General features: G+C 48.0%; 1 protein-coding gene across 1 annotated transcript in view; it reads left to right on the top strand.

Moving 5' to 3' along the window:
• Positions 1-23,167, top strand: part of nxf1b (nuclear RNA export factor 1b) — a 75,101-nt gene that overhangs the window by 29,998 nt on the left and 21,936 nt on the right. The window contains exons 4-13 of the mRNA XM_078205353.1: positions 8-149; positions 2,402-2,485; positions 3,764-3,868; positions 5,360-5,440; positions 9,145-9,214; positions 12,415-12,503; positions 13,221-13,328; positions 15,830-15,939; positions 21,782-21,818; positions 22,292-22,360. Coding sequence (XP_078061479.1) covers positions 8-149; positions 2,402-2,485; positions 3,764-3,868; positions 5,360-5,440; positions 9,145-9,214; positions 12,415-12,503; positions 13,221-13,328; positions 15,830-15,939; positions 21,782-21,818; positions 22,292-22,360 — 895 coding nt within the window. The remainder of the gene's footprint in view (positions 1-7; positions 150-2,401; positions 2,486-3,763; positions 3,869-5,359; positions 5,441-9,144; positions 9,215-12,414; positions 12,504-13,220; positions 13,329-15,829; positions 15,940-21,781; positions 21,819-22,291; positions 22,361-23,167) is intronic.

Genomic DNA, 23,167 nt, shown 5'->3' with positions numbered 1-23,167 from the left:
TCTTCAGCACACCCTATGGTTCAAGACCACGTCGCCCAGACAGCTGGCACGATCGCGATGGAGGGCCCTCGAACATTCAAGTTACTGTCAAACAGAATTCGGAGAGAAATGCGAATACCAATCCACGACGCTCCTGGTTTAAGATCGCAGTAGGTCTTTGTTTTGGGAGTATCCTCTCCTTGTCTGTCGCGCACGTTTGGTTGTTGATTGCTACGTGTATAGGGTACATGCATATGTGAATTAAGGCAGGGTGAGAACTTTCATTGCATCTTCCTCGAGCCACGATGCTGCAACAGTTTGCATCAGACAGCAGCCTGGTCTTCTCTCCCTGCTGGCCAGCCCTGACAAAGATGGATCCCCTTCCCCTCCCCACACTGCCAGCCTCCTTTCCCATGTTGTGTGGTCAGGAAATGGTGCAGTTAACTCAGCTCAGGCCAGCAAGGATCAGTCCTTCACCCCCTGAAAGACATGTACTGAGTATTCAGCACCACTGGTGGCACGGTGGCACAGTGGTTAGCGCTGCTGTCTCACAGCGTCGGGGACCCAGGTTCAATTCTGGCCTTGGGTGTCTGTCTGTGTAGAGTTCACACGTTCTGCCCTGTGTCTGCGTGGGTTTCCTCCGGGTGTTTCGGTTTCCACCACGCCAAAGATGTGCAGGTTAGGTGGATTGGCCATGCTAAATTGCTCCTTAGTGTCCAAAGATGTGCAGGTTAGATGGATTGGCCATGATGGATGTGTGGGGTTATCAGAAGAGTTGTTGCAGACTCCGTGGGCCTAAGGGCCGCCTCCCGCACTGTAGCGATTCTATGGACCGACTGAATTGCATCAAAATCTATCTCAATCTCATTCCCTCCTCTCCCAAAGGACTGTGACTAGCTTTTGGGCTGGGGGTTAAGGCAGTGCAGTGATTTTGTTACTGAGGTGTCGTAGTCCGGAGGGCAGCACTAATAATCCGGAGAGCATGGGTCCAAATCCCGTCGCGGCAGTTTACGAATTTGAATTAGGTTTTTAAAAATCTGGAAGTTATAAAGCTGACGTCGATAAAAGTGACCGTAAAGCTGTCAGATTTTCTATAACCAACTCTGCCCTCACGCCAACGTTCCCTCACACCAGTGTGGTTCACTGTTAACTGATGCTGTCTGACGTGGCTGAGTGTGTTATTCGAGTGTCTGAAGCTTTCACTCCAGACTAGTGTGGCAATAAATAGCAGTCTTGTCCGTGATGCCCAGATTGTGGTTGTAATAATATGCAAGCCCAGGCAGTCAGTAGTTTGATTTGAGCCTGGTCCTGCCCTGGCTTTGCATTCACACGCGGGCGGTTTGAAATGTTTAAAGTTTATTTATTAGTGTCACAAGTCGGCCACTGCAATGAAGTTACTGAGAAATTCCCCTAGTCACCACACTCCGGCGTCTGCTCACGTACACTGAGGGACAATTTAGCATGGCCAATGCACCTAACCACCACATCTTTGGACACCAAGGGGTAATTTAGCATGGCCAATGCACCTAACCAGCACATCCTTTGGTCTGTGGGAGGAAACCGGAGCACCTAGAGGAAACCCACACAGACACGGGGGAGAAGGTGCAGACTCCACACAGAGAGTGACCCAAGCCTGGAATCGAACCTGAGGCCCCTTCGCTGTGAGGCAGCAGTGCTAACCACTGTGCTGCTGCCTCACTCGCTGATGATCAGGGATGAGGGATCCTGCCTCATGTCCCCATCTCCCACCCCCAAAAACTTGTGGTCCACTGGTGCGTCCTGTGCTGCATCCAACTAACGCAGCACAGACCAGGACTGAAACTGGGTACCTTTGTGCAAATCATTACGGTGTTGCCTGTACCCCACCCTGCCAGCAGAGAACTGCCTCGTGGCCTTAATGTATTAATTCCACACTTAATTACAGGTATCAGACCCCGTATCCGGGAAGCTTGGCACCGGGCATGTATCAGATACGGGGATTATCTAGATTTTGGGTCCTGTCCACCTCTGTTCTTTTCAATGAGCTGCTTTTTATTGAGTAATGTTTAAGTAATTTAACATGCTAACTCCCTCTCTCTGGTTGGTTAGCTCTCCCCTCACTACTCCCTGATTTTTCTCGTGTTTTCCAACCGTATTAAAATACGAGGCAAAGTTATTGTACACGTTTTCTAATAGTCGTCGGTTTCCAGCACTGCATTCTGTGTCTGGATCTTTAGGATGCAGGAGAAGGGCTCCGATAGCTGTAATTGATGAGTTCAGTAACGTTTAAGCTTTGACATCATTTAACAATCTGACTTTGTGCCATTTTACAGTTGTACTTCTGGGAGTAAATGTTGACGTAATGAGATTTTGAAATTGAATGTTTTGAAGTTGGGTGTGACTAATGGCAAAGTATTTTTTTGCTCTCTCCCTCTCTCTCCAGATTCCCTTTGGGAAGAAATACGATAAATCCTGGCTTTTTTCAAGCTTACACAACTTGTGCAGCGTCCCCTTTACGCCTGTCCAGGTAGGTCCAGTGGAACCTGTAATTGTGTAGGTCCAGCTGGAGTCCTGACAAAATACTGCCAGCGGAATTAGATGTTTCTCTCATCAATTTGCCATGTTTTAAAAGGCGGAGGCGGGCCTTTTGGCTAAGATCAAGTGTAGTATGGACAGGCTGCACTTGGTTGAGGTCATTAGGTTACATTGAAGCTTCATTTGAAGCACTTTTTAAAAGCAGCATCTCGGCCTTTTGGCTAAGATGCAAATGAGATCAAGCCTTGGAGGAGGTGAGTCTGCACCTACTCCAATCAGCTTGGCTCATGTAGGTCAGGCCCAAGACAGGAGTGGAGGCCCTGTCTTGTCAGCCTGGATCGGAAATGTCTCAACTTGTTGAGACTCTGAATTGGACTTGATTTGATTGAATTGGAAAAGTATAATAAATAAATAAAAGGTGGAGGTGAATTAAAATTGGGAGGTTCGCACTTTCTGCCCCCAATCACACTGCTGAGGGATTGCTGCCGGATGGCTTGGAATTTGGGGCAAAGCATAGCTTGAATATAGTTTCAAGTCTATTTATTAGCATCACAAGTAAGGCTTGCATTAACACGGCAATTAAGTTGCTGTGACAATCCCCTAGTCGCCACACTCCGGCGCCTGTTCGGGTACACTGAGGGAGAATTTAGCGCAGCCAATGCACCTAACCAGCACGTCTTTTGGACTGTGGGAGGAAACCGGAGCACCCTGTCTGCGTGGGTTTCCTCTGGGTGCCCTGGTTTCCTCCCACAGTCCAGTGATGTGCGGGTTAGGTGGATTGGCCATGCTAAGTTGCCCCTTAGTGTCAGGGAAGACTAGCTAGGGTAAATGCATGGGGTTGTGAGGAAAGGGCCTGGGTGGGATTGTGGTCGGTGCAGATTCGATGGGCCGAATGGCCTCCTTCTGCACTGTCGGGATTCTATGATTCACCCGGAGGAAACCCACGCAGACACGGGGAGGAACGTGCAGACTCCACACGGACGGTGACCCAAGCCGGGAATCGAACCCGGGTCCCTGGCGCTGTGAGGCAGCAGTGTTTACCACTGTACCACCGTGCCAATCTATATCGACTTGAAAAGAGAAATATGCAGGGTTGTGGGGTAAGATCAGGGAGGGGGAGCAGGAAGTGACACAGTGGGCCAAATGGACTCATTCAATGCTGTATGTTAATGAATTATTTACTTTTTATTCCCTCCCTCGCTGAAGGAATCGAGCCATATTGGCGCTTGTCGATCATTAGCGGATTGTGATGAATCTTTTCTTTCCACAGTTCCACTATGATGGTAATAAGGCTGTGTTCTATGTTGAAGATTCTCAGACTGCAAATGCTTTAAAGCAGCTAACGAAGCGAATTATCGACAAAGATTTGTACCGGGTATTTACAACTTTCTTAATATCAGAAATATATTGTGTGTCGTTATACCCCCTCTGCCCTGGAGACGCAACCCCTTCTGACCGAACATGAACAAGCTTTGCTCTGTTGTCTGAACTGAGCTTCAGAGCTTGTCAGACTCCAAGTCCCAGATTTGGCGCTGAATTAAGCAGTGTCCCCTCTAGAAGACCATAAGATATAGGAGCAGAGTTAGGCCATTCGGCCCATCGAGTCTGCTCCGCCATGGCTGACCAGTTTCTCAACCCCATTCTCCCACCTTTTCCCCGTGACCGTTGATCCCCTCACCAATCAAGAACCTATTTATCTCTGTCTTCAATACACTCAATGACCCGGCCTCCTCTGTGGCAATGAGTTCCAAGGATTCACCAAACCCTCTGGCTGAAGAAGTTCCTCCTCATCCCCCCCGAAGTCTATCATCTCCGCAGGGGTGTGGGTTCACTTTACCCAGTTCAGACAGTTGTTCCATGGTGGAGATCTCCGCAGGCATGTCTGATCCTGCCCTTGAAACCACGTCGCCGGATGTCTTCCTCCTTCCAATTGGGGGACTTGATAGAGTGGGGCACCGAGCGATTGTTCCCCGCTGTGTCGGGGAATCTAAAACACTGGGGGTTGGGGGAGGGGGGGGGAGGGAGCAATCATTTAGGACGGAGATGAGGAGAACTGTCTTCACTCAAAGGGTTTGTAAATCTGTAAAACTTCTCTCCCCCAGAGGGTCATGGATCACTGAATAGATTAAAGGCTGAGAGATGGATACATTTTTGACATCTCGGGAAATGAAGGCATGGGAGCGGGCGGTAAAATGGAGTTGAGATCAGCTCCGATCATATTGAATGATGGAGCAGGCTCGAATGGTCTTCCTCCTGCTCCTATTTCTTGTGTTGCGTTGAAGACATTTGCAGCCTCTTGCCTGCCGCCGCGGCTGAAATGAGCTTACTCCGCACCCTCTCTGGAAATTGAAACTGGGCCCTCCCTGTCTGTCTCAGCGCTGCGTTAAGCCATTTGTTTCGTTATCCGTGAAGCCATTCGGAGAACTCCTTTATTTTCCATTGACTTTGCCATTGGAGTCCAAGACCGTAGGAGCAGGAGTTGGCAATTCAGCCCCTCGAGCCTACTCCGCCATTCAATGCGACCGTGGCTGTTCCCACTTCGCCTTCGACTCCCGTTTCCTGCCCCTTCTCCATCGCCCTTCAACGCCTTACTGATTTATAATTCTGTCTATCTCCTCAAATTTACTCAATGGCACAGAATCCCTACAGGACAGAAGGAGGCCATTCGGCCCACCGAGCCATGTCCCGGCATCCACCGCACTCCTGAGGTAGTGAATTCCACAGATTCGTGACTCTCTGAGAGAAGCAATTTCTCCTCCTCTCTGCTTTAGATCTGCTGCTCCTTCTCCTGCTATCCTTACAAGCCTGCACGGCTCTCAATCTCCTAAAACTGATTGACACCCAGGAATATTTCCTTTCCCTGCAGGTGACGATCAACGTAAACTCCTCGATGCCGCCATCTTCTGTGTCATATGAGCTCAAGTTAGAGGAAATTGAACAGATAAAGGTAAGGGAATGCTGAGGGGGGTGGGGGGGACCTGTACAGAAATTTGCAGTGCATCACCATGTGACGTTACCCAAAAAAAACGGAGGAATGCCTAATCGGCTAAACCGAGAGAGATCGCTGGTGAGGCCTCCGCCAGAGCGTTCTGGCGAATCTTGGGCGCTGCTAAAACTAGAGGGCGTAGGTTTAAGGTGAGAGGGGAGAGATACAAAAGTGTCCAGAGGGGCAATGTTTTCACGCAGAGGGTGGTGAGTGTCTGGAACAAGCTGCCAGAGGCAGTAGTAGAGGCGGGTACAATTTTGTTTTTTAAAAAGCATTTAGACAGTTGCATTTTTATTAATGACTTGGAGGAGGGGGCTGAAGGGTGGATCAGTAAATTTGCTGATGACACCAAGATTGGTGGAGTAGTGGATGAGGTGGAGGGCTGTTATAGGCTGCAAAGAGACATAGATAGGATGCAAAGCTGGGCTGAAAAATGGCAAATGGAGTTTAACCCTGATAAATGTGAGGTGATTCATTTTGGTAGGACTAATTTAAATGTGGATTACAGGGTCAAAGGTAGGGTTCTGAAGACTGTGGAGGGACAGAGAGATCTTGGGGTCCATATCCACAGATCTCTAAAGGTTGTCACTCAAGTGGATAGAACTGTGAAGAAGGCCTATAGTGTGTTAGCTTTTACTAACAGGGGGTTGGAGTTTAAGAGCCGTGGGGTTATGCTGCAACTGTACAGGACCTTGGTGAGACCACATTTGGAATATTGTGTGCAGTTCTGGTCACCTCACTATAAGAAGGATGTGGAAGCGCTGGAAAGAGTGCAGAGGAGATTTACCAGGATGCTGCCTGGTTTGGAGGGTAGGTCTTATGAGGAAAGGTTGAGGGAGCTAGAGCTGTTCTCTCTGGAGCGGAGGAGGCTGAGGGGAGACTTAATAGAGGTTTATAAAATGATGAAGAGGATAGATAGAGTGAACGTTCAAAGACTATTTCCTCGGGTGGATGGAGCTATTACAAGGGGGCATAACTATAGGGTTCGTGGTGGGAGATATAGGAAGGATATCAGAGGTAGGTTCTTTACGCAGAGAGTGGTTGGGGTGTGGAATGGACTGCCTGCAGTGATAGTGGAGTCAGACACTTTAGGAACATTTAAGCGGTTATTGGATAGGCACATGGAGCACACCAGGATGATAGGGAGTGGGATAGCTTGATCTTGGTTTCAGATAAAGCTCGGCACAACATCGTGGGCCGAAGGGCCTGTTCTGTGCTGTACTGTTCTATGTTCTACATGGGTAAGATGGGTATAGAGGGATATGGGGCAAATGTGGGCAATTGGGACTAGCTTAAGGGTTGGGGGAAAAAAAAGGGCGGCATGGACAAGTTAGGCCGAAGGACTTGTTTCCATGCTGTAAACCTCTGTGACTCTATGACTTTAGGCAGGGTCTCGCGGCCCTTGGAGAAGGATGCGACGGGGGTTTGCTGGAATGGTACCAGGAATGTGGCGGTGCGGGGGGAGTGGAGTCACAGGGAAACGGGAGAGGCTGCAGTTGTTCTCCTTAGAGCAGCGGAATTTAAGGGGGAAATGGGGAGTCTCCAATCGAGATATTCAAATTCATGAGGGGTTTTGATAATTGGGGGGAAAACTGTTTCCATTCGCAACGGGGTCGGTAACCAGAGGTGACACATTTAGAATCATAGAATAGAATTCCTACAGTGCACAAGGAGACTGTTCGGCCTTTCGAGTCTGCACTGATTCTCTCTGACAGAGCATCTTTCACAGGCCTTCTCCCCGTAACCCTTACCATGGCTAATCCATCTAATTTACACATCTTGGGACACTAAGGGGCAATTTAGCATGGCCAATCCACCCTAACCTGGACATCTTCGGACACTAAGGGGCAATTTAGCACGGCTAATCCACCTAACCCGCACATCTTTGGACTGTGGGAGGAAACTGGAGCACCCGGAGGAAACCCACGCAGACACGGGGAGAATGTGCAGACTCCACACAGACAACTGGAATTGAACCCGGGTCCCTAGCGCTGCGTGGCAGCAGTGCTAACTACTGTGCCACCATGCCGCCCACCAGATAATTTAAGATAATTTGCAAAAAAAATAGATGGCAATGATCTCCGGTGGCACCGTGGTTTCCATGAAACATTTGCAAGACGTCATTGAAAGGTGAAACTCTCTGTCCGAAAATACACTTCAGCTCTTGCCAGGAACTGGTCAGGTTCTTGCTGATCGATACAAATTCATAAAAACAAACACTTCTCCTGGAAGCATTGCTTTTGTTTTAACCTTTCGGAACTTTTATTTTGAGTGCTTTGAGAAGGGCGCAGACCTGATGGGTACAGTCATAGAATCATAGAAACCCTACAGTACAGAAAGAGGCCAATCGGCCCATCGAGTCTGTACCAACCACAATCCCACCCAGGTCCTACCCCCATATCCCTACACATTTACCCACTAATCCCTCTAACCTACGCATCTCAGGACAATTTTAGCACGGCCAATCAACCTAACCCGCACATCTTTGGACTTTGTAACAGAGACACAGCTCTGATAGGTGAAACCAGAAAGAGTTGTAATAGCATCTGGGGGGGGAGCAGGGACCCGGGTTCGATTCCAGCCTCGAGGGTGTGTGTGTGTGGAGTTTGCATGTTCTCCCCACGTCTGCATGGGTTTCCTCCAACAGTCCAAAGATGTGCAGGTTAGGTGGATTGGCCGTGCTAAATTGCCCCTTATTGTCCAAAGATGTGCAGGTTAGGTGGATTGGCCATGTTAAATTGCTCCTTAGTGCCCAAAGATGTGCAGGTTAGGTGGATTGGCCATGCTAAATTGTCCCTTAGTGTCAGGGGGGCTAGCTCGGGTAAATACATGGGGTTAGGGGGATGTGCCTGGGTGGGATTGTTGTCAGTGTAGGCTGGATGGGCCGAATGGCCCCCTTCTGCACTGTTGGGGTTCCATGATTCTGATGTAGCAGAAAGGATTGCAGATAAAGATGTTTGTGTGGTATATTTTGCAATTGTCAAAGCACTCCATAACCCATGCTTTATTTTTGATGTTTTCTGGACAATCGTGGCAGCTAATTTGTACATAAACAACAGTGGCGGAGATTTTTACTGTCTGGACGGGCATGACAAATTAGTGTTTGGGTTGAGGAATGTACAACGGCAGGACACCACCCTTCCTGCCTTCAGACTGCCTGCCAATATCTTTGAGAAGCAAGGTGGGGGGGTTAGCGCCTCATCCAGCAGACAACGCCTCACCCCACAGTGCTGTAACCTGCGAGGCTGCGGACCAAGTGCTGCAAAATAGGATTGAAATGAGCCACAAGTTTCTTTGCTCCCTATTTCGGCCAACGCAGACACAACAGGGCTGAATGGCCTCTTTCTGCACTGTAACTGTTCTGCGGCTCTACCACTGCATTGGAGTGTCACCTTGGATTATAAATTCAGTCCGAACTGTGACGCAGGAGCCTATTCTGATTCCCGGACAGGCACAGTGTCGCTTAGCCAAGAATGACAGCTTGAAGGAAAGGGAAAACCTGTTGTGTTGCTTTCCGACTCGGCCAGAGCTGGGAAGCAGCACCGAGCTAATGTGCAGATGCTTCCTGGTGTTACTTTAAATAGACAAGATTTGGACCAAGAACAAAGCTATCATTGACATTCCTGAAAGTTTCTTCACTTGAACTACCCCTCTTTGTTTTGTAGCAATGTATGAGTAAGCGTTACGATGGATCACAACAGGCCCTTGACTTAAACAGCATTCGCAGTGACCCAGGTATGGATTTGCACTTTGTTTTATTTCAGGTTTGGCAGCTTCACACTATCTTGGATCATGATTCGATTTATTATTGTCACGTATTGGGATGCAGTGAAAAGTATTGTTTCTTGCGCGCTGTAGAGACTAAGCATAAGAGATGGGTGAGATCCTAAATGAATATTTCTCATCAGTATTTACTGTTGAGAAAAGCATGGATGTTAGGGAACTTGGGGAAATAAATAGTGATGTCTTGAGGAGTGTACAGAGAAAGGAGGTGCTGGAAGTCTTAAAGCGCTTCAAGGTATATAAATCCCCGGGACCTGATGAAGTGCATCCCAGGACATTGTGGGAGGCTCGGGAGGAAATTGCAGGTCCCCTAGCCGAGATATTTCAATCATCGATTGTCACGGGTGAGGTGCCTGAAGGTTGGAGGGTAGCAAATATTGTGCCTTTGTTTAAAAAGGGCTGCAGGGAAAAGCCTGGGAACCACAGGCCAGTGGGCCTCACATCTGTGGTGGGTAAATGGTTGGAAAGTATTTTGAGAGACAGGGTCGACAGGCATTTAGAGACGCAAGGACTGATTAGGGACAGTCAGCATGGCTTTGTGAGTGGAAAATCATGTCTCACAAATTTGATTGAGTTTTTTGAAGGGGTAACCAAGAAGGTAGATGAGGGCAGTGCAGTTGATGTTGTCTACATGGACTTTAGCAAGGCCTTTGACAAGGTACCGCATGGTAGGTTGTTGCATAAAGTTAAATCTCACGGGATCCAGGGTGAGGTATCTAAATGGATACAAAATTGGCTTGATGGCAGAAACCAGAGGATGGTTGTAGAGGATTGTTTTTCAAACTGGAGGCCTGTGATCAGCAGTGTGCCTCAGGGATCAGTGCTGGGCCCACTGTTATTTATCATTTATATGAATGATTTGGATGAGAATAAAGGAGGCATGGTTAGTAAGTTTGCAGATGACACCAAGATTGGTGGCTTAGTGGACAGTGAAGAAGGTTATCTCTGATTGCAATGGGATCTTGATCAATTGGGCCAGTGGGCTGACGAATGGCAGATGGAGTTTAATTTAGATAAATGTGAAGTGATGCATTTTGGTAGATTGAACCAGGGCAGGACTTACTCAGTCAATGGTAGGGCGTTGGGGAGAGTTACAGAACAAAGAGATCTAGGGGTACATGTTCATAGCTCCTTGAAAGTGGAGTCACAGGTGGACAGAGTGGTGAAGAAGGCATTCGGCATGCTTGGTTTCATCGGTCAGAACATTGAATACAGGAGTTGGGACGCCTTGTTGAAGTTGTACAAGACATTGGTACGGCCACACTTGGAATACTGTGTACAGATCTGGTCACTCTATTATAGAAAGGACATTATTAAACTAGAAAGAGTGTAGAAAAGATTTACTCAGATGCTACCGGGACTTGATGGATTGATTTATAAGTAGAGGCTGGAGAGACTGGGACTTTTTTCTCTGGAGTGTAGGAGGCTGTGGGGTGATCTTATAGAGGTCTATAAAATAATGAGGGGCACAGATCAGCTAGATAGTCAATATCTTTTCCCAAAGGTAGGGGAGTCTAAAACTAGAGGGCATAGGTTTAAGGGGAGAGATACAAAAGTGTCCAGAGGGGCAATTTTTTCACACACAGGGTGGTGAGTGTCTGGAACAAGCAGAGGTACAATTTTGTCTTTTAAAAAGCACTTAGACAGTTACATGGGTACGATGGGTATAGAGGGATATGGGCCAAATGCGGGCAATTGGGATTAGCTTCGGGGTTTTAAAAAAAAGGCGGCATGGACAAGTTGGGCCGAAGGGCCTGTTTCCATGCTGTAAACCTCTATGACTCATACCATTCATAGAGTACATGGGGGAGAAGGAAAGGAGAGGGTGCAGAATGCAGTGTTACAGTCATAGCTCGCGTGTAGAGAAAGATCAACTTAATATAAGGTAGGTCCATTCAAAAGTCTGACAGCAGCAGGGAAGAAGCTGTTCTTTTTTCGTTCGTGGGATATGGGTGTCGCTGGCTGGGCCCAGCATTTATTGCCCATCCCTAGTTGCCCCTTGGAGGGCAGTTGAGAGTCAACCACAGTGCTGTGGCTCTGGAGTCACATGTAGGCCAGACCGGGGTAAGGACGGCAGATTTCCTTCCCTAAAGGGAACCAGATGGGTTTTTCCCACAATGGGTCATCAGTAGATTCTTAATTCCAGATATTTTTTATTGAATTCAAATTCCACCATCTACCGTGGCGGGATTCGAACCCGGGTCCCCCAGAACATTGGCTGAGTTTCTGGATTAATAGTCTAGCGATAATACCACTAGGCCATCGCCTCCCACAGTAAACAGTAAATTTATGTAAATTCCTAAGCATCCTTTCCGGATGTATCACAACTACATCTACAAAGGGTTGTGAATGTAGCCCAGTCCCATCACGCAAACCAGTCCCTCAGTACCCAAAGGAAACTTGAGAGCTTTTTGTTGAGTTGCTATTGCTGTGGTGACTGAGCTTGGTTAACTCAGCACAGATCTGGAATTGGGTGGCATCGTATGAGTTTAAGTTTAAAGTTTATTTATTAATGTCACAAGTAGGCTTACATTAACACTGCAATGAAGTTGCTGTGAGAATCCCCTAGTCGCCACACTCTGGCGCCTGTTCGGGTTACACTGAGGGACAATTTAGCACGGCCAATCCACCTAACCAACACGTCTTTCAGACTGTGGGAGGAAACCGGAGCACCCGGAGGAAACCCACACAGACACGGGGGGGAGAACGTGCAAACTCCACACAGACAGTGACCCGAGGCCGGAATCGAACCTGGGTCCCTGGTGCTGTGAGGCAGCAGTGCTAACCACTGTGCCACCATGCCGCTCCTGGGTGCTGCACGCGTTATTCTCCCTGTTAAAAAAGCGGCACCTCGGCCTTTTGGCTAAGATGCAAATGAGCTCAAGTCTTGGAGGAGGATCCTCCCCCTTCTCCAATCAGCTTGGCTCATGTAGATCAGGCCCAGGACAGGGTGGTTTGGTCGCTCGCCCTGTCTTGTCAGCCTGGATCTGAAATGTCTCAACTTGTTGAGACTCTGAATTGGATTTGATTTGATTGAATTGGAAAAGTATATAAAAAAAAAACAGGAGGCTCGATCTGCTTTATTGCACATTGACAGTTGATTAGTAATAATTACTGCTTCTGATTCTAAGCAACTGTTCTGGTTTATTCAGACCTGGTCTCCCAGAACATCGAAGTGGTGTTAAACAGAAGGACATCCATGAACACAGTCGTCAAAATAATAGAAGAAAACATTCCAGAGGTATGTAAGCGTGCAGAGGTGTGCATTGTGAGATGGGGAGACATTTTCTCATCGCCAGGTCTGTCATTTTACAGATAGGAGTTTAGAAGGATGAGGGGGGATCTTACTAAAACTTACAGGATACTGCGAGGCCTGGATAGAGTGGACGTGGAGAGGATGTTTCCACTAGTGGGAAAAACTAGAACCGGAGGGCAAACCTCAGGGTAAAGGGACGATCCTTTAGAACAGAGATGAGGAGGAATTTCTTCAGCCAGAGAGTGGTGAATCTGTGGAACTCTTTGGCGCAGGAGGCCGGGTCATTGAGTGTCTTTAAGACAGAGATAGATAGGTTCTTGATTAATAAGGGGTTATGGGGAAAAGGCAGGAGAATGGGGATGAGAGAAATATCAGCCATGGTTGAATGGCAGGCAGATTCGATGGGCGGAGTGGCCTCATTCTGCTCCTATGTTTTATGGCCTTATGGAGCTCTTTGCAGACTTGTGTGCCTTGGGAGGCATAGCAGCCTTCGTAATGGTTTAACAAGGAGGTTTCGCTCTCTTGCAGTGTCTTCTGCAGAACCAACAGGCCGCCCGCTGCTGGTCGCTGCCTTAAAGCGGTGTCCTGTACAAGTGATGCAGGGGCCCGTCAGCCCTCTGGATCACAGTGCCCCTTAGCACACTCATTGTCTGCTCGGGCGATTGAGAGAGTTGGCGTTATAACTGGTGTTGTGTTTCACAGTTGCTGTCTCTCAACCTGGGCAACAACCGTCTCTACCGGCTGGATGACCTGGCAGACCTGATTACCAAAGCTCCCGGCTTGAAAATTTTGAATCTTTCCAGGAATGAGGTGAGTGCCAGTTTGCCGTAATGACCGAGATCTCGGTGACATCTCTTGTTGCGGGCGATGTCAGCTGTTGTTTAGCAGGCTAATGAGAGCAGAGGTCCCATTGACCGTTACACCTCCCCGTGCTCCTGACGTCTTTTCATCTTTCACGCTCCTTCCCTCATCAGGCCAAGCCGCAGGTTGCCAAACCGGGTTGGCTACCCACTTCAGGGAGTGGGGAGAGGAGGTGCTCGGAGGCTGGGATAAGAGAAAAGCTCAAAGTGAATGTATACCTGGACTTTATAACAATGACTGTAATATCAGTGTAAAGATGCAGTATTAAATACATCATTTCGAAAATCCAGGCCTTTTAAGTACGTCCCAGTTTTTCTGTTTTAATTTGTTGGTATACCACATTATAAAGACTTCCTTTACAGCTTAACGCTATTGTCCAACTGCTATGGATTTGTGTATCGTTCAGAGGACCAACTAAAATCTAGTCTGGCGTGCCCAGTGACGCCCACAAGCTGGTGATGGATGGGCTGGGGGCTGCTCACAGTCTCAGTACGAGGAGGCACGCTGAGCGCATGGTGCTGGGGGGATGGACTCATCAGCTTTCCTCTTATCCCAGCCTCCGAGCACCTTCTCTTCCCCCACCCCCCGAAGTGGGTGGCCGACCCAGTTTGGGAACCTGAGACTTGGACTGGTGAGGCGCATGTAGCTGCTTCACAGGCTGCGGTGAAACGTGCAGCGTGGCGCAGTCTGCAACCGACCCACACTGGAGCTTTGTTCTCCCGTCAATCGACCCCAGCAGTCTCTGGCAGCAGTGGAGACTCTTACACTTTGCCTTGCTGCTCCTTGCGAGGTGGCCTAATCTAATTGCTCTCAGTTGATTCCGGCTGGAATGTGCGTGCCTGTGGCTGGCTGGCTGTGATAACTCTTAATTAAATAGACTGTCAGTGCTATTCACAGGAGTGGCCACTTAGGCTATGCCAGCTTGATGGAAGCAACGGGTGGGAAGGAGCAAGTGTCGGATCCAGAGTTGTTTGCCAGCATGATAAACTCATAAACTTAATTGAAGTGAATACATATAATTTATTTATTAGTCACAAGCTTACACTAAAGTTTAAGTTTAAAGTTTTATAGAGCACAGAATCCGTACAGTGCAGGAGGAGCCATTCGGCCCATCGAGTCTGCACTGACCACAATCCCACCCAGGCCCTATCCCCATAATTCCATGCATTTACCCTAGCTAGTCCCCCTGGCACTAAGGGACAATTTAGCATGGCCAATCCACCTAACCCACACATCTTTGGACTGCGGGAGGAAACTGGAGCACCCGGAGGAAACCCACGCAGTGCGGCACGGTAGCACAGTGGTTAGCACTGCTGCTTCACAGCTCCAGGGACCTGGGTTCGATTCCCGGCTTGGGTCACTGTCTGTGTGGAGTTTGCACATTCTCCTCGTGTCTGTGTGGGTTTCCTCCGGGTGCTCCGGTTTCCTCCCACAGTCCAAAGATGTGCGGGTTAGGTTGATTGGCTGTGCTAAAATTGCCCCTTAGTGTCTTGAGATGCGTAGGTTAGAGGGATTAGCTGGTAAATATGTAGGGATATGGGGATAGGGCCTGGGTGGGATTGTGGTCGGTGTAGACGCGATGGGCCAAATGGCCTCTTTCTACACTGTAGGGATTCTATGATTCTATGATGATTCACGCAGACACGGGGAGAACGTGCAAACTCCGCACAGACAGTGACCCAAACCAGGAATCGATCCCGGGTCCCCAGCGCTGTGAGACGGCAGTGCTAGCCCACTGTGCCACCGTGCCGTCCATTTATTTACTAGTGTCACAAGTCGGCTTACATAAACATCGCAATGAAGTTACTGTGAAAATCCCCGAGTCACCACATTCCAGCGCCTGTTTGGGTCAATGCACCCTAACCAGCACGTCTTTCAGACTGTGGGAGGAAACCGGAGCACCCGGAGGAAACCCACACAGTCAGTCTCCCACGTCTCAACTTTACCGTCTAAATTCCTGATTCTCAAACATACCCCTGGTAGTTTTGCAGTTCGGTGGTTACTGCTGGTATTAACCATTGCCTTTTATTTGCAGTTACTTTAATGACTCAAGTTGCTAAAAGTGCAGAGACTGATAGAAAAAGTCAGTGGAAGTTTATCTAAATGTGCACTGCACGACGTACACTATTGCTACTGGAGCCAGCTGTGCCGCTATCGCAGCATCTACAGGAGCATTTGTCGATGCAACTCATGTCTTTACTATCACCATGCATTGTGGAATAACGCAGTTGTGTACTTGGAGAAAATTTGAGGAACATGCCTTATCCGTCCCTTTTGGTATAACCGACTCATTTATCCTCAGAAAATCTTGGCGAGACTGCAAGCACGTAGGCAGGACCAGGCGTTTGAGTGCCGCACGTGGGGGGAGCGTAGATAGTGTTTTCTTGTTGATATAGATTAAATCATTGTGGTCACCTAAAAGAACAATGCCAAATAAATCTCTTATTTAGCTCAAAGCCGAAAGGGATCTGGACAAAATAAAAGGCTTCAAGCTGGAAGAGCTGTGGTTGGATGGGAACCCTCTTTGCGACAGCTTCCAGGATCAGGCTACATATGTCAGGTCAGTGGTTGCTCTGGCTTCACTCCAGAGGGCCTCTCAAATGGCAAGCAATGTATTTATTCACCCCAGCAAGTGCATTCCCGAACTTCCATTTTAAAAGTAATTTAATTTTCTCTCTAATTTCTTTCCGTGGGATTTCGGGGAGATTTCAGCGCACATAACAGTCATTAATTTAGCCGCGGTATCGGTGTGCGAGTGCATGATTTAAGGGGTTACGTGCCCCCAAGTGAACAGTTTTCCAAGTAGATCTGGATGTTAAAGCTGTTTAAGAGCGTCTTTTCCCTTCAAAAATGTTCTTACCATTTTTCACAACCTCTCCATAATCCTGTACCCCAAAAGATTGTGGATTAATCTCAAACAGTTCTCCTTTTGCCGCTCAGAATGCGGGGACTGCTGTCCAAAGTCACCCCCACACGTGTATTATTTTTCCTGTTCAAATTTGGAAAGGGTAAATTTAAAGTTTTTTTTAAAAATGTCATAGATACAGGAGGTTGCGAAATGCAGTGTCACTCGAGAAACTGTTGCCGACCCTCCAGTTTCTCAGCGAATATTTTGCATTCCCACGAAGCCTCGAATGAGCTCAAAAGCCAGAGATCACGCACACACGCCAACTCTTCCCTAACTTTGGATAAAACCAAATTACTGAGGATGCTGGAATCTGAAACCAAAAGAGAAAATGCTGGAAAATCTCAGCAGGGGGTCTGGCAGCATCTGTAAGGAGAGATAAGGACTCAAAACATCATCTGATGTTTCGAGTCCAGACGACCCTTTAGTCAAAGCTCTGGACTCGAAACGTCAGCTCTTTTCTCTCCTTACAGATGCTGCCAGACCTCAGAGTCATAGAGGTTTACAGCATGGAAACAGGCCCTTCGGCCCAACTTGTCCATGCCGCCCTTTTTTTTAAAACCCCTAAGCTAATCCCAATTGCCCGCATTTGGCCCATATCCCTCTATACCCATCGTACCCATGTAACTATCTAAATGCTTTTTAAAATATAAAATTGTACCCGCCTCTACTACTACCTCTGGCAGCTTGTTCCAGACACTCACCACCCTCTGTGTGAAACAATTGCCCCTCTGGACACTTTTGTATCTCTCCCCTCTCACCTTAAACCTATGCCCTCTAGTTTTAGACTCCCCTACCTTTGGGAAAAGATATTGACTATCTAGCTGATCTATGCCCCTCATTATTTTATAGACCTCTATAAGATCATCCCCCAGCCCCCTACGCTCCAGAGAAAAAAGTCCCAGTCTATTCAGCTTCTCCTTATGACTCAATCCATCAAGTCCTGGTAGCATCCTAGTAAATCTTTTCTGCACTCTTTCTAGTTTAATAATACCCTTTCTATAAAAGGGTGACCAGAATTACACACAGTATTCCAAGTGTGGCCTTACCAATGTCTTGTACAACTTCAACAAGACGTCCCAACTCCTGTATTCAATGTTCTGACCGATGAAACCAAGCATGCCGAATGCCTTCTTCACCATTCTGTCCACCTGTGACTCCACTTTCAAGGAGCTATGAACATGTACCCCAAGATCTCTTTGTTCTGTAACTCTCCCCAACGCCCTACCATTAACTGAGTAAGTCCTGCCCTAGTTCAATCCACCAAAATGCATCACCTCGCATTTATCTAAATTAAACTCCATCTGCCATTCGTCAGCCCACTGGCCCAATTGATCAAGATCCCATTGCAATTGGAGATAACTTTCTTCACTGTCCACTATGCCACCAATCTTAGTGTCATCTGCAAACTTACTAACCATGCCCCCTATATTCTCATCCGAATCATTAATATAAATGACAAATAACAATGGACCCAGCACTGAGCCCTGAGGCACACCGCTGGTCACAGGCCTCCAGTTTGAAAAACAACTCTCTACAACCACCCTCTGGCTTCTGTTAAGAAGCCAATTTTGTATCCATTTTGATACCTCGCCCTGGATCCCGTGAGATTTAACCTTATGCAACAACCTACCATGCGGTACCTTGTCAAAGGCCTTGCTAAAGTCCATGTGGACAACATCAACTGCACTGCCCTCATCTACCTTCTTGGTTACCCCTTCAAAAAACTCAATTAAATTTGTGAGACATGATTTTCCACTCTCAAAGCCATGCTGACTGTCCCTGATCAGTCCTTGCATCTCTAAAGAACAATACAGCACAGGAACAGGCCCTTCGGCCCTCCAAGCCTGTGCCGCTCCCTGGTCCAAACTAGACCATTCTTTTGTATCCCTCCATTCCCACTCCGTTCATGTGGCTATCTAGATAAGTCTTAAACGTTCCCAGTGTGTCCGCCTCCACCACCTTGCCCGGCAGCGCATTCCAGGCTCCCACCACCCTCTGCGTAAAATACGTCCTTCTGAATGCCTGTAGATCCTGTCTCTCAAAATACCTTCCAACAATTTACCCACCACAGATGTGAGGCTCACTGGCCTGTAGTTCCCAGGCTTTTCCCTGCAGCCCTTTTTAAACAAAGGCACAACATTTACCTTTGACCTGCTGACCTTTGACATTACCTGCTGAGATTTTCCAGCATTTTCTTCTTTGTCTTCTGTAACTTCGCCTCAAAGAGTGAGTTGCGAGCTGTTGCACGTGGACCAATCTGAAGAAAAAAAGGACTTGAACTATCGCCTGTGTCGGTCCTTGCATCTGTGAAGTGGGTCCACTTTTTTTTTTTTCTTCCCTCCCCATCTGTTGGCCAGTGATGAAGGCTGGCTAGCCAGTGACGGATAAGATTCCTCAGAAGAGGGACAACCCAAGACAGGCACAGCCAGCTGTTCGTTGGCCGGCCGTTCAGAATTGTGGTGCGTGGCGGCGCGGCGTTTTCAATGGCAGATTCCTGGCTTTTCATCGAACCCTACACAGTGCAGCAGGAGGCCATTCAGCCCATCGAGTCTGCATCGAGCACAATCCCACCCAGGCCCTGTTCCCGTAACCCCACATATTTACCCTGCTCATCCCCCTGATACTATGGGGCCATTTAGCATGGCCAATCAACCTAACCTGCACATCTTTGGATACTGAGGGACAATTTAACATGACCAATCAATGTAATCTACACATGTTTGGACACTGAGGGACAATTTAGCATAGCCAATCAACCTTAACCCACACATCTTTGGAAACCGGAGCACCCGGAGGAAACCCACGCAGACACGAGGAGAACGTGCAGACTCCACACAGGCAGTGACCCGAGCTGGGAACCGAACCTGGCTCCCTGGTGCCGTGAGGCAGCAGCGCTCACCACCGTGCCGCCCTGTGCAAGTGACTTGGGAAGCAGGTTGACGGGTTATATCTGGCAGCGCAACTTGATGGGAGGAAAGTTTTGTCGAGTTTGTACATTGCGTTGAACCTCAGCTTCTTGACAGAGCAGGGTGCCAAGTTTGTGGGCAGGCTCAAACATCGTCTTTTGGAGACAATTTGAAAACAAATCTGCCTCAGGGGATTAAGAAGGGCTCATTGAGACTTGGCACAAATAATTTGGCACAAAACATCAGTTGCTTATCTAACGAAACATTTTTAATATAACTTAACATGGCCAATGTTAAAATGGGTATTGATTTAACTAAATGTCCTTTGGACAACAGTCCTTTATTCTATACTCACCCGCTTCAGTATCTTCTCCTCCTCCTCCTCTCAATCTGTCTCTGTTCTTGCTCTTTCATTACCTATTTCCCCATCCTGTGACTCTGTTCTTTATTGAAACCTTTGACGTGGGTCTTTTTTTTAAAAAAAATCTAAAGTCAGCAACCAGCTATTAATTGTTCACTCCTGATGTGCAGTAATAATTTGGGCAAAGTTGGTAACTAGTACCTCCGTGATATCACATTGGTGTAACCCTTCTCCCCCCCCCCCCACCCCCCCACCCCCCCACCCAATCCCAACTAACCAGAGTGTTGGTATCTCTTTCCCCAACATTGATCCTGTTAAATGTCGCCCCCCCGTGCAGGTGAGTGATAGCTCGGTAAGTAAACAGAAAGCGAATGTACGTGAGATTGAGGGGGCCGTCTTGCTTTTAGTCGGCCTAATAAGGCTGTATTTCAAACTTGGTTTTAAAAAAAAAATTAAAAAGAAAAATGCCTCCAAGACTTGATTATCATTTACCCCGGGGCCGACCACTCCCGAGATACATTTGTCCTGCCGTTGTTTCACAGGTGAATGAATCTCGGGCCCTTCGTTCGTTGCGGCTACTGGAGTGGGGCTCGTGACTGCAGGTGGAATTGCTCTGAGCCAGCGTGAATTTTAAAATGGGCTACTCAATCTGATTTATTCCTTGCAAGTTGCTTATTTATATTTTAAAAGAATAAAGAGGGAATCTGTTACACTGCATGCCCAGAGCCAAATGAAAATGGTGGGATTCAGTGTAGCGGGCGATACGTTGTGCAGTGAAATGGAAGGTAAATTCCCTGTTCAAGTGTGTGTGCACGCGTGTGTGTAGAGACCTCCCTGTTCCCAGGAGCAAGAAATGTCAACCAATGCCTGGTGGATTTGTGCTTATGGCCTCAGGAGACCCAACCAAGAGCTTGCTGCTACATTGCTGTAAAAGCAATCCGTGCACAATGTTTTCACTCCTTCCGATTTTTATAGATGATGCCTTGCAAGAGAATGCCATATCAATTACGATGGGCGCCCCAGCCCAAAGCAGCGGCACCGTTTCCAGTAACGCACCCCCAGACCCTGCTGACTGACTCCTTCCCTGACGCACAGACCCCGAGCTCCACCGCGTGCTGCCGGGAAAGTCAGCATCCCGTTTGGACAGCTTGTGGGAACAGCCCCGACTCCCACGTGCGGCTTCGTGCATATCCCACGGGCTACCTTTTCCCAAGGGGGAGTTGCATTTTTGCTCCAAAACTTGTTGTGGAAAAAACAGCGACTCCAAAGTAATATTAACAACAAAAGAGAGAGTCCACTGACTAAACATTGCCTGGGGAAAAAACGTACCCCATCAAACGTGAGCGGATCAGTTAAAAGGGTTGTCTGGGATTCGCTGTTTGGAAGACTCGACAGCCTTGCGTTCAAGCAGTAAACAGTTAACGGGCATGTGACAAGATGCTGAGGGAGGATAAAGCCCATATATGGAGAAAGCTGTAAACGATTTTGGCTTTTAAATCGCAAGAGACTCCCAACAATTAAAATGACCTTTGATTTACACCTGATGAAGGAGCAGCGCTCCAAAAGTTCATGATTCCAAGTAAACCTGTTGGACTTTAACCTGGTGCTGTGGGACTTCTTACTGTGCCCACCCCAGTCCAACGCCGGCATCTCCACATCTTAACTGTAATGGGGAACTTCCTGAAAATCGGGTGTCCCTTTCAGCTTTAAGGCAACATTTTTAAACAGTTGGCAGTTCCGCTTCATTCTTTTCTCAACACTTGAATGAGCGCCCGGCATTATCCGGACAGGTGAAGTTAAATCAGTTTGATGCAAGGGGATCTTCTCCATGTGTCCACCCTTCCCCTTTCCTGTTTCATATTGGACATAGTGTGACTTGTGAAAAGTCGCAATAGTTTCTGCTTATATTTGAGGAGCCCCCTCTGCTTGTGGAACTGGTTGAAGAGAAAGCTCTCTCGGCTGTGGAAAGGGACCTTTGTGGTCTGGTAGTTCAGTTCAGCAGAGGTTTGAGCACCGTGCCGGTTTTGTTTCAGTCGGCCATTTGGGAGTAATGCGGGGTCGGAGGCGGGGGGGGAGGCGAATCGTTCGACTGCGGCGGGGGGGAAGGGAGGGAGGGGGGTGGGGGGGCGGCCGCACTTATCGGTCGCACGTCCGTGGAAGTTTTCTCACACTGTTACCTTTTTTGTTTGTTTCACCTCTCCCTCTCCCTCTTTGCAATGTTTGACAGTGCTGTCAGGGAAAAATTTCCAAAGTTACTCAGACTGGTAAGTACATCTCACTCGAGGGTTACTCAAGACTTGGGCAAGGTTGAAAGCATTCCTGAGAGTCGGGTGCAAACTAGACTGAAAAGCGAGTGGGCCGATGGGATGTGTGGGGGAAGGGAGGGGGTGTGGTTGTGGTTGTTGGTGGTGGTTTGGGGGGGGAGTTGTGGATGGTGGGTAGCTAGCAAGTCATTCCCTGAAGGATTTCACTATAATGTAATGGGCTGATGTTTGCGGCCAAGTTAAGCTTTTAATCTAGATATTTATACTTCAGCCGCGAACACTGTTGGTTCCAATTTACCCACGTTGGACTGTAATTATATTCACTGATTGCAGAGAGGCCAATTTACAAAGCTGCTAATTTGTTTTGTTTTTCTTCGGGTGGGTTGGCAATGAAAGATATTGACAGTGCAAGCTCCTGGGTTGTGCTGCTGCCATTGACATTCCCTGACTCTTGCCTGGTTTTCTCCACACAGGACGGCCATGAGCTCCCACCTCCAATTTCCTTCGACGTTGAGACGCCAACCACTCTTCCCTTGTGCAAGGTACAGCTATGAATCGACTGCTTTGATTGAGATACATGGCGCGTGTTGCTGGTCATCTTAGAATAGAATAGAATCCCTTCAGCGCAGAAGACCATTCGGCCCCATGAGCCTGCACCAACAACAATCCCACCCAGGCCTAAACCCCTTAACCTCTCATACTTACACTAGCTAGTCCCCCTGACAGTAAGGGGCAATTTAGCATGGCCTAACCCGCACATCTTTGGACACTAAGGGACAATATAACCATGGCTCGTCCACCTAACCTGCACATCTTTGGACACTAGGGGGCAATTTAGCACAGCCAATCCACCTAACCTGCACATCTTTGGACACTAAGGGACAATTTAGCATGGCCAATCCGTCTAACCTGCACATTTTGGAGTGTGGGAGGAAACTGGAGCACCCGGAGGAAACCCACGCAGACACGGGGAGAACGTGCAGACTCTCCACACAGTCACCCGAGCTGGGAATTGAACCCAGGTCCCTGGTTGCTGTGAGGCAGCAGTACTAACCACTGTGCCACCGTGTCGCTGTGGAAGTAGCAGATCGGGGTGATTCAAATTTGCAGCATTAGCGGAATCATCTCTGGTTAGATAATGCAAGATGATAACGGATTTCTATCATGGGTAGAGCACATAAGAGCCTATTTAATAAGGCCTCAGTTAGAGTAGTGTCCACAGTTTTACATTCCACACTCCGGGAGCAATATTCAATTGTTTGAAAGGGGAGCGTGCTGAGCTTGAGGAAACACAGATATGGATAAAGACTTAAATTGGGGCCTCATTGGAATAATAAAGATTACACAGC

The sequence above is a fragment of the Mustelus asterias genome, unplaced genomic scaffold, assembly GCF_964213995.1.
Source record: "Mustelus asterias unplaced genomic scaffold, sMusAst1.hap1.1 HAP1_SCAFFOLD_685, whole genome shotgun sequence".
Lineage (NCBI taxonomy): Eukaryota > Metazoa > Chordata > Chondrichthyes > Carcharhiniformes > Triakidae > Mustelus > Mustelus asterias.
This window is presented reverse-complemented; position numbering and strand designations above follow the sequence as displayed.